This window comes from Zootermopsis nevadensis, unplaced genomic scaffold (genome assembly GCF_977971745.1).
Source record: "Zootermopsis nevadensis isolate Lab colony 2312 unplaced genomic scaffold, Znev_1.0 Znev_ptg000007l, whole genome shotgun sequence".
Classification (NCBI taxonomy): Eukaryota; Metazoa; Arthropoda; class Insecta; order Blattodea; family Termopsidae; genus Zootermopsis; species Zootermopsis nevadensis.
In genome coordinates this window covers 6133885-6148966 of record NW_028259139.1, presented here as the reverse complement: position 1 = coordinate 6148966, position 15082 = coordinate 6133885, and the positions used below count along the sequence as shown (strand labels likewise).

General features: G+C 38.7%; 1 protein-coding gene across 1 annotated transcript in view; it reads left to right on the top strand.

Moving 5' to 3' along the window:
- scro (scarecrow) overlaps positions 1 to 14499 on the top strand; it is a 46979-nt gene extending 32480 nt beyond the window's left edge. Inside the window, exons 4-5 of the mRNA XM_087344106.1 lie at positions 975 to 1061; positions 11197 to 14499. Of these exons, the coding sequence (XP_087200232.1) occupies positions 975 to 1061; positions 11197 to 11613 (504 nt within the window). The 3' untranslated portion in view covers positions 11614 to 14499. The remainder of the gene's footprint in view (positions 1 to 974; positions 1062 to 11196) is intronic.
- The last annotated feature ends 583 nt before the right edge of the window (positions 14500 to 15082 follow it).

Genomic DNA, 15082 nt, shown 5'->3' with positions numbered 1-15082 from the left:
CTACACGCTCTTACGCGAGGAGATGTTCATTTTGCTAATTTTTCTGTTTGAAAAATAATGAAAAGATATTATATGATGTACACTCAGCTGTAACTTGTACTAGATCAGCACTTTTCCATTTTCATAGTTCAAACTGTCTTCTTTTTAAAAATGCTATCGACCCACGACAAAATTTTTGTGACTTTTACCAAATATTATTAATTACAAAATTGCACGTCAAAAATTATTGTAAAATCGATAGCAGTACTTAAAACACATATTTATTTGAAAAGTGCAACAAAGCAGAATATAAAAATCAATATCATTGTTTATCTTTGATTCATTAAAGAATATAATACATGTGATGACAGCTAAGTCCCTTAACTTTTCCTATATTAAATAGTCTTTCTACAATAGACACTGTCCAAAAGGGATATTTATAGCGTCCATAGCACTTATGCGCATGAAATCAACTCGTTTCTGTCTGTCTGTCTGTCGACATAAATCAACTCGAAAACCGCTGGACTGATTCAGATGAAATTTCGTACGGACATCAATTTCATTACAATCGGTAATACCAACATGGCGGACGAACAAACTTTTGAGGTGGGATCTACAGTACCGCCACATTTAATAGTGATGTATAGTTGTAGATTTTCGGAAAATATCAAAGTATGATAAGGTGGTTATTTTTATAATGTAAAATACATAATGGTGACTTCTCCATGATTCGATCCCATGACCACATGCATAGGACTCCAGTATACTATAATAGAGCTAACGCCTTATATGGTAATGGTATTGATTTACAGTACTTGAAGAAGACATTGAGACCACATGATTTGTGCAGATAGAAACTAAATTTGTCCTTTATTAATAATTTGCAGAGAACGGCACGTGTGTATTCCAGCAAGGATTACTTATGTTAAGTCTTTCTAGAAGTCTTTTTAATGGGACGATGTAAAATTGAAGGCTACTTCTCTTTTGTGTTGCAGGTGAAAATATGGTTCCAGAACCATCGGTACAAATGCAAGCGACAGGCCAAGGAAAAGGCAATGGCTGAACAAAACGCTCACAACCAGGCAAGTAATCAGTAAGATTGTATGTAGTTAATTGTAACAATTAGCATCCAAAAAATACTGGGTATCCAGTTTGCCTTACAAACAAGAGCGCATTGTTGTAGGACTGGAAGCGGATTTGCGTTTTTCACTGTGACTACTCTGCCCCTGTTTTGTGGGCATAAACCAGACGCTGTAAAAGGGATTTGAGATTCTCAGTAAGATAAGAAGTTGTTTGTACAATCTCGCACGCACGGCGTTGCAACTCAGAACACCGACATTTGACGAGAGGCCACAAGCTAAAAACCACACGAAATCCAAATTTTAGCATTTTAAAACCTGACCAACAATGACTGCTACTGAACTGAGGTCTTCCAGTTACGATGCCCTGTGGTCTCTTCCTTCGTTACCGGAGGAACGCACCGCCTTCATCTTGCTGTTATTACTTACTACTGATTTCGAATGCTAAGAACGCAGCCAACAAAATGAACGCTTCAAGGCCACGGAAATACTTCAATCCCTTAACGGCGCCGCTCAAACTCACCAGTACAGCGTTCCTAACTTTGCCACGCTGCAAGTTCAGAGTTGTCTTCATTCGCCTGGATCGTGACCTTGAAACACGTAATTTTGTGACGGCTGCTAGAACTCCTATAAATCGAGCATCGAGACACAATAACTATAGAAAACGAGGCACACATCTTTGTTCGAACTGTGACCTCTGGGAGCCTCAAACACTGCTGATTAATTCCTTCCGTTTTATCCGAATGGCCTAATCGAATGAAACCCAGATGAATCCTTTGTCACATATCACTTTGTAAGAGCCGCGTTGAGGGAAGTATCTTTATGTACATGGACAGAACACTAGATTTTGTGAACTAGCCCAATATGGGTGAGGCTCACTTTTGCTGTGCTATTGGCTAATGTTTGATCACGTGAACAAAGAACACTTTTCCGTCTATGCCAGTAGCTGACGACTCTAAGCGAAGCTGGCTGTCAAACATGAACGAAATATCGCTGTATAGTATGCCCCGATAAGTCAGTGCCTGCTTAAAAGAATTCGAACAGACGATCAGCTGGTATTTAAATCATTGTGCTTCAAGGGAAACGGTGCTTTTTAAACAATCGCTCGACGCCCACCGTCATCACCAAAGACCTAAATGTTACCCTATCCTTGAACATCTGTTACTCTGTTCCTACACACTTTTATTCTCAAATAACTTGATGTATTTAAATTAAATTTGGTATTGGGGTCCACGCCGAAATGATCGGGCGAGCATAATTTTGGTGCTTAGACCTAGTGGTCAAGAGAGGTTCGGTTCGTATCTCGCGAGTTACGAAACACCGTAACGGGAAAGCCAAGGCATATCCAATGAAGAATGAAAACTGAACTTAAATGTACATGAAGTCAACTTTGACCAAAATATTTTAATTAAAATAATTAATACTCAAATTATTTTATGCGACTTAATTTTTTATAAGTACGATGGAATATGTTCACGCGCTACGTCACGTCAGCGACTCATTTTTTCCATCACGTTTTAATATCTATTTTAATGAAACTAGGAGTCGTAACTTCTACCCAGGACTCTTCTCTTAAACCATAAATTCATCTCAATATAAGCGCAAGTTAGGGTCTATATGACGAAACGACTGCACGCTTGGGAGCCGTCATCATCAGACAAGAAGGTAGTTTCTTAACAGGTGACAATTAATCAGCACATTTTATATTTTGACGCGCTGGTCCCACGGCAGCGTGCCTCATCTGCTGTGTCTCATGGACGTCCCAAGGTCGAACTTCGTCACAGACGAGCGATCATCGTACGTCATATGCTACGCGTGACAGATGTGCTAAATCAAAAGCGACCTACAAGATGGCGGACATTTCTGAACTTAAATACCTGAAACGTCACCAAACATTACAACAGTTTGCTGTTTTAGTAGTGACTTTGGGGGTTTCGACACAACCTATAGATTTTTATACTATCGTAACACTAATTTATTACATATTGACATATTTATCACACAAATTTCTCTAAACAATTACTATAATTCATCAAATAATTCAGTGCGGTTTACATCTCATTGAAAACTTTTTTTACAATAAATAAACTTAGCCCAATCGAAAGGCCCTCCCTTAAGTGGCGGTACTGTTTTCCAACTCAGAAGTTCTCACGTCTCCCCCGTTGGTCTTGTTAGGGACATAAAAAAACGCAGACCTATTGTAATACAAAAGGGAATGTCGTAAAGTGACGTAATATTCGTACAAAGTATCAAAATTTCAGTCAGTTACTGTCCATAATTGAATCTTAGGCGTTAAATACTTCATTAACACAGCAAATAATTTTACACTGTAAAATGACAGGGTACAAGACATGCTCACATTGACAGTTGTTACGGTAAGGGATACTTAAGAGTCGTCAGTTATGGCTACAAAATACATTTTCGAATTTTGTTAAGTGAAAATCTGTAGAGCACACAACTGATATTCCCGTTGGTTCTGTAGATTCTGTTACCATGGAAACACGAAAAGTTCTTTCTTTCAGAAATCTTGGAGAACAGAGAAATTGTGTTCTTCTGTACACAAATACGCCCAGCATTGAAAGCCTCGTTACTTGAAGCCTGAAGCAAATCGCGGCAGTCCACGACGTTTCAAAAATTCAACGGCGTGACACGCGCTAATAGACAACTGATAATAGCCATAAAACGTCCATTAATCTGTTAGATGATATTTCTACCATTCCAATACACGATAATTTCCCGTGGAATAAACCTCGCAGCATCGTAAACTTAACAGCTCTGTGTCTGTCTGAACGACAAACTATCACTCGCTCCACCATCTTAAGTGATTAAATTGTTACAGAATCCAAGAAATACAAAGCATTTTGGTTGGTTAATTAGTCGGTTAATTGGTTGATACAACAAATGGGCTTACATTAAACAAAAATTCGTTCAAGAATCTGACCATGACGTATACCCACAAAGGCATTCGAATGGTTTTGACCGTGTAACTAACTCACAGCGTATAAAAGCTGACAAGAGCCTGGAATTGTTTGTTTAGTCGAGTGTACACAGGGAGATCTCTTTTTAAAATAAAAAACTAGTATTTATTTATGTATTTATTTATTTATTAGTACACGTGAATGAGGAGTTCAGGACAGGTAAACGCGGAAGCCTGACGCAGCAATTCAGAGGAATGACAGCTCGTTGTATGGAAATAATGTCAGCCCCACGACGGTCCGAAAATCTGTTTAACAAGGCTTTGATGTGCTGTTACATACTGGATCCGCACATACGCTGCAGACATGTCGATAAATCGACTCAGTGGAAGAACGTCGTATACCGGAGTTGCAGAATTTTTCGAATGGAAAAAACAGCCCGCCAGTCATCGCGTTATGAGCGCGTAATGATTCTGACGTCGGTCCTCAGAGTAAGACTCGCGGGTAGATAACAATGTTTCGGCTGCTAATATTGCCTCCACTTTCAGGACTGAAGAAGGTAGACACAGACTTCATCAGCGCCGTGAGAACCTTTTGTGTTATAGGGTCTATTTGATACTGATTTTGTTTTCAAGAAACCCTTAAACCACATCGTCTCAATTAAGTGTGTCAGACTGATTTGCACTTTCGCTGGCTAGCTAACTAAGGAACTAAATAACCTTGTTAAACGCATACAAAACACGAAGCGAATGTCAAATTGCATATTAATTTCACAAGTTTAGCCTAAACTCATTAAATGCAGTACAGATATTCAGGAAGTAGCGGTTAAAGGAAGATTGAGACTATTATTCCTGGCGGAATCAAATCAAGGAGCATGAGATGGGCGGGTCATGTAACACGCATGGAAAAACTTAATATAAGAGTCCACTTTGAAGACTTATGCGGCGAAAGATCTTTTTTCATTGTAGGGGGAAGAGAGGTTGAACGAGGTACAGGCACTGCAAGTACTCTGAAAACATCCCTCTTTAGCTCTCATTTCAAGGCGGGAACATCGCCGAAAGTTTTACTATTGTTAATGTATAAAGAGTGTAAACACGTGATCAGCAACAACTTTGTCCCTTTACATTTTCCGCATTTTGACAAGTAACCGAGTTCTCCTACCGCATGGAACTTATGGAACACTCCGTATAATTATAGCTAATAAAACCTTTGAGAATGTCCAATACTGTTCAGTCCAGAATGTGTTGACCTCACGTCTCGTTTCTTTTTTAAATAATCTCATGTCCACTCCACTAAGCAGAGTTGTGGGACACAGGCCGAAGATAGTTCAACTATCGGATCTACCAGAGTCAATGTCTGCCTGTAGTATACCTGATGACGAGGGAAGATCTATCTTTCGAAACATCGCGATTTTCAAGTAATTTTAAAAATTATAGACGAACTATAAATAAGTGTCCAAAATAAAGAAATTTGTAATATACACCGTCGTCAACGACATTCAGAGTACAACACTGCACTAAATACAGCAGGGAGCGAACTACGAAAGAGAGACAAGGTGAAAGAAAGAAATGTGGAAGGAAGGAAGAAAGTTACGTAAATAAACAAACAAATGAAAAACAAAAACCTAATTCAGGACAGTCCGCTGCTGAATCCGACGAGCAGAATTACCACTGTAACCAACCAGGTCAACCTGCCCCTACGCCAGTGTCCGATATACCACTTTTTCACCACGCTCGTTATATATACTATTCACATAAAACATGGTGGACTTGCAATTATAATTCGCATACATATATAGCAGTTCTGCTATATATAGGTACGTACCGTGCGTTGCTATGGACACATCAAATATTACACACAGAAAATATTACAGCAGTACACACAAAATATTCATCATGCAATGCGTGCACTTGTCTCTGCACCCCCCGCCCCCTTCCCAAACCTCTCAACGACCCTACCACTAGAAAATTCGATAATATTGCTCAAACGAGTTCCACTCATAAAATGTACAGGCCATGTTGCTGATGGTTAGTATCCCGATGCCCGGACGGAAATGTGCCATAAGCATATCCAATATTCGATGGCCTTTGTTATAATATTTGGCAGAGGTGGAAGGGGTAAAGGAGAATTTTATGAATTGGATTTGGGAGTTTGCAGCTTGTATTGTCGTTGTGTTAATTTATTAGTCCTCTTCGTTTGTTTATTCGTTTGTTTCTGCGATAGTCAGGATTTTGCATGCTACAAAGTAGGTACTTCAGCTCGTTGACATTTCCATCAGCCGCATTTTAACAGGATTCTGTATATTTTATTTCTATTTCCGTTGCTGTAATCTTAGTCCGTGACAGCAGTCGCACATACAGCGTGTCAAGCAAATACTTCGATTACCGATGCATGCCGACCATATTTTTCGTCTCGCAATTATGTCCCAAGTGATATAAAGACGACAGCAGAAATCATTAAACTGTATTCTTCAAGGCCACGGGAGGTCTTCGCCTCCTTTACGCCGTTGTTAGCTTCGCTGCGCTGTGAGTTCTGAGCTGTCGTCACTCGCCTGTGCTTCGCTGTTCGTGTTGCACTTGTTCGATTTTGCTGTGACCTTGAAGTATTCATATTGGTAATGGCTGCTGTGGTCCCTCAGAAAATAACAAAAGGTGCTTCGTTTGGGCTTCGAACTGGACCCATCTATCTTAAGTGAGGGTTACGACCCCTAGGTTGCGCCTTAAGGACACAGTAATGAATATCAGAGATCCATAAAAGACGGGATTTTTCTCACTACTTGAACGACGAAGCCTGTTAAGGACGCTGTAGTGTGGGGTTAGATTGCTGGTAGCAGTGACAATTGTACGAACTTACGACTTGAAGCTCAGATAAAAGCATTCCTTACAATGAGTTTACAGTAAGTTAGTGCTCTGACGACATGTTTCTTTTGTACTTATTGGATAAGACTAGTACTTTATATGCTTTAAGTTCGGAAGCTAAAAGTAAATAACTTTCAACTCCCAATAGTGAGTGTGTTAGATTTGGTATGGAAATATACTACAGTTTTTTTTATAAATAATGAATTTTTCAGGACGTAGCACCAAAGTACAAGAATTAAATTACTATGTTAAATCATTTGTAAACGCTTGATTGCAATATTAACGAAACACGTTTACTTTATTATTGACAGAAGCGTTGCCATTTTACAGTACACTAATGTTCTCTTTAAATGGCTCGCTGTAATGTAATGACACCCCTAGAATGTGTGCAAAATCAACTCGAGAGATATATTTAACGGTCTGAAACGATGTCTCACAAACAACACGCTAAACCACTTTAGTCTCTTCAGCTCACCGGCCAATGTACTCTGAGGATAAACACAGTTAATCCTAAGGACACGTAGCTAAAGGCTCTTAAATTCCCTCATTTACCGACAGTTAAGATCTGAATTTCAAATATGGAACCGCCAATTGTGAATCAGAGTTAAAACTCCATGTCGTTTGTTTCGTCAGTATTATTTGGGTGCTCATAAGTCGCGAATCGAATTTTTGGGGCCGCAGGGTGGTGAAGGAGGGGAAGAAGCCCGATCTGTCTTGCCGCAACTTTTTCAATATCTTTTTTCTATGCGTTGTTACAGAAATAATTCGACCACCTTTTCAAAATAAACGGATAATCAAACGTTGTTACAAATCTTTTTCTTATATATAAAAAAGAATTCAGCGCAAAGCGAAGGGGGGATGAACATTTTCGGGTGTAAAGTGGCATGTTTTAAGGAAAGCGTTTTATTGAAACCTTCATTTAAGGACGTATTTCAGGATTTTCATGTCAACTATCTTATTTTTAATGGGCCTCTTCGTATTATCAACAACATGCTTTAAAGACGTATCAATATCACCATAGCAACAAGACCTCCATAATCATCATCATATTAAACCACTTATCTAAGTCTAAAATGAATTTTTCATAACAAAGTTATTTAGAGGAATTTGTGATAATGATAAAAATTTTCTGAAAATGAAGAGACTGTGGAAACGAATGGATAAAAGTGATAGAAAGCCAAGTAAGCCCGACTACTGCAACTTTGTCATTCATTGAACAAGTGCCTAGAGACCGGATTCACTTGTTCAGAAGTTCGCGTGTTAGTAAGAAGCCAAACCAAACGTCCTTAAGTATAAACATTTCTTTTAGCGTTTAAATAAGGACCTAAGTAATTACTTAAACTTGTTATGTGTGAGTATGTTACTAATATGTTAACGAGGATGTTTCAGGGGATATGCAAAAGATTTTGAATAGTGTTTGAACACACGTGTGGTAAACGCCCACCAAAATATAAAAAGAAACATTATCGATATTTGCCAGTAGTTAGTCCATAATGACTTTCAGGACGTGCAAAATTGTGGATGACTGAATGTAAATACCAAAGAGTAATCAGGCTCGGGGGCAAAAAACATGATATCACACAGAATATGCTAGCTTCAGAACAGAGAGGCCTGTTATATGAAACGGGTTGTACTACATAAAACATAACCTAACAAAAATCACGTGCAACAATACAAAAATTAAATCTGTGGTAGCTCCACTCTCTTCTAAAAGACTCTCTTAATTTTACCCGTCTCTCTCGAGTTAACGTCATTCTTGTTGCTAGGCCGCTGCGCACGCCATTTGAGTAAATGTAGTGTAAGTACGAAACACGTGTATTTAGGTGCAAAAAGCGTGTTCATTCACGAGCATTACTTCGCATAAAAATTATTTTTCTCCTGTCTGTGAAGAATTTAGCAACGCGTAACCTGACAAGAACGTAAATAATAAAGCAACAGTAAGTTGACTGTAACAATAATTGAGAAGAGGTGAAGTTGCAGCGACAAGTTCTCATCGAATGACAAAAGAAATCTAAAATTATTGCCGAATTAAAGCAGCGCAAAAGCTTGTGTAATACTTAGGGTCACGCTTTAAACAAAATGTCTTGTATAAAGCAGAAAAATCTATACATGCCAGATTTATAGCAAGTGTCAATTTTTAATCGTGGACGATAAGCAGATAGAAGCAGCAGGCACTTTGCCTGCATGGCCTGGCGACAGGCTACAGAATTCGTAGACTTTTAGGACATACAAGTTCATACAAGAATAAACAGCATTTGCGTAAGACAAGTGACAAATGTTGATTGAGTAAACATACATGCATTAGTACAATAAACAAAACATCTCTTGAAGTTGTAACCTGACGCCAAGAGACGAACTTCGCGAAATCAACTTTCAACTCAGCGTCTAAGAAATTGCAATAACATTAACTTTTCTGCAGGAGGAATAATTACAGAGAAAAACACGTATCTGCAACTTACATTTAACTTCTCATGAAATACGATCGTAAGAAGTGAAACATTTTTTTACGATGTTTTTTCCCCATAATTTGTGTTAATCTATATTAATGCCAATCCATTCCGTACTTTACTTTCACAATTACGTTGAAGTATCAAGGTAACAACATATTTCATCTTCTTTCAAAATTAATAAAGCACTTTTTTAAACAGTGTGAAAATGTGTGAACTGCTGGAACAAATACATTACGCAAAGAATGAAGACGTTATGTGACTATTTTTTTCAAAACTTTTAATAAAATTAGGTGTAATTATTCACGAATCTTCGTAATAACAAGGGCAACCCTAATGTCACAGAGTCACTTTCATAGGCTAATAATATTCGTCTTCCTTGTCAAGATGCATCACTAGTTACATGTCGTGTTCACGAAAAATGTGGCGATTAGGTCAATGTAAGACATCGGCCATGTTACATAACTTTAATGAAATAATTATTGCAATGCTTAAATAAATTAAAAATAAAGGAAATGGCTGTGACGTCATTACAGTGTGTTCAAATGACTTTGCAAGTAGAAGTACATATTTGCGTGGAACAGCTGTGCTCATATTGCGTAAAATCAATTTGTTCCACACATCTGACGTTTTTAGGAATGTTTGCACTCACCCCACATTGACGACGACCTTGAGACGACCTACAAGGAAACCGGACTTTTCTTTTTGGGCCGAAGATTGGAGGACCCTGACTAACTTTCCGTAATGCTGGAAAGAGTGATTCATATTAAACAGCAGCTGGAATCATCGCCCTTGTCCAGTGTTCTCCAGATAGGTCAGTTTTCTCGACTTTTGGCCAGGATCGGCTTGTGAGTCTGTATTAGACGTAGCGTAAATGTGAAAGTTAACACATCATCATTAAATGATATGAGAAGTGTAAGTCAGAAACCCACAACAAGTAAAAACGTGTTTACCATAAATCTGTGATACCGAGCGATGGAATTTGGAGATTCCGCATTTAAATCTCAGCCCCGAGACGCCTCCATCAATATGGGATGCTTACTCATCTCCCTGATGATAGAGGTAGCAAGGGCCTCCGAAACATTGGCAGAATCAGGGCGATCAGGTAGCAGGTACCCCTGAAACGCCGGCAAAACTCTTAACAGACTACACGGCCCTACAATGAAGAAGACAGCCATCTTTGTACTTACCGCCGCGAGGACTTGAAATCTCAACAACTAGTGGACCATTTACCGATTAATAGTAATTTCGCTATTATGGAGCATGAATGTTCATCACTTTCCTCACAAAAGCCGGCTATGCGATTATCCTACCTTTAAGCTTTACTTTTTCCGAAAGGTTCCTTCAGAATTAATGACTGACGATGTTACCATTGAGGTAATTAATTAGAATAGCGATAAGAAAGTGCCCGATTCAAATCCGGGCGATCATTATTCCGACAGGTTTCACAGAATTTTTAACTGGCCGTCCAGAGCAACTTCTGGGGTACCCAGCAGCACGCGTTCCCTCACAACCCTCCGGAGAAATCGGTTTGATGCTGACTGTCCCGCAGTTCGATACTATCACGTTCTTATCATTTAACGACGCTGTTAGTAACTACATCGTCGTATTATGAGACAATTATAAGGCAAAGGTGTGGTGGTGCAGTCACAGCTGCACGCATTCTTAAGATCGGAATTAGATTCTGACTTCTTAGATGTTTTCCTCAACCTTTGCATGCAAATAATCGGATAGTACTTATCTCTTAATTAAGCGGTCGTGGCCTGATTTAAGGTATTGTCCTGGAATTTTTCTCAGGAACCGAGGAGATCAACGAAACCTTCAGTCAGAAAAGGCGGGCTCCGGATCGAGATTTGCACCCGGAACCTCCCGGGAACTTCGTAGAAGACAACGAATGACGAAATGTGTTTTGTTTCAGGCGCAGAGTTCGCCACGAAGAGTAGCAGTACCGGTTCTCGTCAAGGATGGTAAACCGTGTTCGGGAACCGGAGACGGGTCAGTTGGAGGCGGGCGTGGAGGAATCGGCAATGGCCCGTCACCGCAGACAGCCGGCGCGGGGGTTACACACTGTTCCCACAGCCCGGCGGGTTCAGGGCTGTCTCACCAACAACAACAACAACAACAGCAGCAGCAGCAGCAGCAGCAGCAGCAACAGCACCAGCAGCACCAACAACAGCACCAACAGCAACAATCAGCGTGCAGCAGTACGGCCAGTATTCTTAGCAACATGGCGTACCAGCGCCAGAACCTCGCGGCCATGGGTATGCAGCATCAGCATCAACAAACAGCCAACATGTGCTCCTCCTATCTCCCGCTACAAGGCCGGGCCTGGTAATGAACTTCGGCGTCCGAACTGTAATTAACAAGAGAAAAGCGGCCGAAAACACTGTGACATAACTATATCGACCTATCGAGGTGTATATTGTCGATTGTGAACGAGGTATCGAACTTCATGATGCAATCGAGACACTTCCATACCCTACAGTAATCGTGTCTGTAATGAATATCAGCAGCAAATCGACAGGCCTAAAACTTTCCTGTTTCGAATCGATCTATCGAATTGTAGATAGTCGAATGTGATCAACATTTCAGTGAGGTGGCTGATATATATATATTTGCATAGGTTTATCCTGTCGTAATGGTGCCTCTAATAAACACCAGATATCGGTAATACTCTCCAGTTATGGATCGATCTATCGAGTTTTATCTAGACGATTGTAGTCAAGATATGGAACTTCAATGAGGAGACCGCTGTCTGCGTATTATCTGGTAATAGTGTCCCTAATAAATGTAATATAGCTCACCGATAACGATTTTCGTTAGTCGATCGATCTATCGAATTGTAGCAAATCGACTCTGGTAAAAATACGGAAATTAATGAAGCGGTCGAGATATATTTCAATGTCCTATGGTAATGATTAGTTACCCCTCATAAATATCCTACCATAAAGTCGGTAGAACAATTTACAGCACCGACATATTTATCGAATTATGGACAGTCGACTAACAATAAAAATATCGAAAGACATCTCCTGTGTTAAGATACTAATCTGTCAGCACTGAGCCAACTAAATATACTGTTATGGTATTAATAACGTTGAGTCGAATTCTAGTTAGTTGACTATCTCGGTGATAACAGTTTACAATGGGTCATGTCACGATGGCTAAGATCTACTTATCTAACAATAAGGGTAAGTCGACACAACACAATGTAAACCATTGAATTGGTTCACTGAAATACTGCGAAGACGGGGTGAAACGAAAAAAAAATTAGATGATATCGTTCTTATGAATTACACAGAGCAGCTAAAGCGATGTTCGACTCAGGTAACAACTTATCGACTCTTTCGATTGGCCTATGAGCTAAGTGCTCTGATTTATAGGGCCTATTAATCATCGAACTGTAGTAGTCGGATGAAGAAATGATAAAAATAAACGCTGAGTAATCAAATCACAATGCAAAGTTATTGCTTTATCGATTTGTTTCGAGTCGTCTATAAACCAGACGTAAAAATCTGAAGATGTGTTACGTCACATTCTTGGATTGGACTGTCTTACGTTAGCAGTTCACTGGCACTCTGTACACAAAAAGAAATGTAGAAACGATCATACAAAATGGTTCGTTAGCCAGCTCGTTGACGCTCGCGGTGAGCGCATGGCTGTCTAAAGCTGTCTATAAATATAAATTTCATCTGACCGTTTCGGCTGTGTTTTAGCCTGCTGAGTACGACTGAACTATAAAAGTAAGGCAGATAACTTTTATTTTTCATTTCTCAAAGTTTTAACCGAGCTAACACGGTTAACATAAACGCTCAGTCCCCGCGTGCTAATGTTTAAAAAGGCACAACCAACATTGGTAAATATATGTAAATATGAGCTCCAAGAAGATTTTAAAGTTATTTGCAGTTTCCACATCAACTACGTGAATGCAGTACAGTAGATTACCGATTATCCAGGTTGGGCGGAAAATTTGCTTTTCCGGATAAACCGCAAAATGGAAAAGATACACGCAAATGTAACAAATACATAAGTTTATTTACAGCGACAACATTTCTTAATTTCTTTAAATATTTACTGATAACAGAAAGGAGTTTATATAAAACTTGACACAGTGCATAACAACTACGTTTTAAAAGATGATTCCAACGGAAAGTAATAACGTTCTATTGTCGCAAAATTCAGGTTTTAGCAACAATTGATTTATGTTTTTACGTTAAAAAATGTTATTGTTGTATTTATCCTTTTCTTTTCATACGTTCTAATTTTGACAACAGATTTTATAAATTAATTTTTAATTGTTGTTTAAGCCAGATAGACCCCTGTTAATCAGCTTCCGAATAATCGGGAGTTTACTGCACAACTAATTCCTCTCACGTCGCTTGCAAACAGGCACAAATCAATCCAGGTTTTATTGTTATACAAATTTTGGAAGTTTACACTATAGCCCGTGAATTACGAAACAAACTAAAGTTAATCTCTTAGCACATTATAGATGGACTGAAAGGAATAGCTCAAGAATTATAATTATGCAGAATTGTTAATGTCTTTAGAGATTCCTACCAAGCATTGAAAGTAAATCCATATCCTCTATGGATGATTTAAAGTCAAATGAGATTGCGACTGAAGACGAAACATTACGACTATTAAATTCAGGCCTATTTAATAACCACTGTTAAAATAAAGCGTCCTGTAAAATTAATTTCACATTCGCCTAATCGGGGATGATACAGAAATTCGTTTTGCGTTAAATTGTTCTCTTAGACTTCGTCCATTCGTTTCTTCACTTAAGATTAAGACAAATTTATGAATGCTATAAGAATCGACGAGAAGCTTTATACAGAGATTATTTACGATTCCGGGCAATATACACGTTCAGCTGTTTCTTACTGATGACTTCATGGAAGTCTGTGCAGAAATAAATAATTTCTTAAATGAATCAAGAATTGACAGGAAGAGATTTCTCTTAAAAATTTCAAGATGAGTATCTATGCTACGATTCAATATTATTAAGATGTGAAGATGAATAGTGACAAAATCAAATTATAAAAATTTTTGTTTTGTTTCCCACGTAAAATGGTACGTGCCACTTTCGACAAGTATTGTAAATACTATTATAATAGGCATTTCAATAGTCTACACGAGTAACTGCGTGTGTATGTATAATAAGAGAATATTCCTTTTCATCGACTTCTTATAAATAAAGAGACATTTTAAAAGTGAATGCGGGGTATTTGTACAAATTTACGTGATTATTTAACTTTTGTCATTTTTAAAAGAAATGATTATTATAATTATCACCTGAATGTTCAGGTGACACTTAAAAAAAGATTTTAAAAGTTAACATTTAGAATGGAAACAAAAAGTCGTATCAAATATTTCGCCATTTGTTAATATATTCTGTGTTTCATTTTTGTCATTTGTAAAAGTGTAAATACATAATAGGAAAATGAAAAAGGACTCTTTTGTATCAGTCTGGTTAAAAAACGTTTAACTCAGTGCCTAGTTTCCTTACAGGCAAATCCTAATTTCCTAGGATCCAGAAGCAAAAACCTGAACTCATCCCATGGGGTGGGACTATTTTATGATTCCTGCCCTCAGACATAAACCCAAATAGCGAGCGACCACGGGGTTCGATTCCAGACAGATATAGGAACACGTTCAGGCAAGCTGTGTGGCTCAATAAGCCTCTAATTCTTCGCGTCAGGCAGCTCTTTTCCAGGGAATAAAGCGGTCGAAGCATGAAGCTAAGCCCCATTCCCATGCAGTTATAACTCAACGCCTCTAAAAGCGTAAAAACTCAAAGA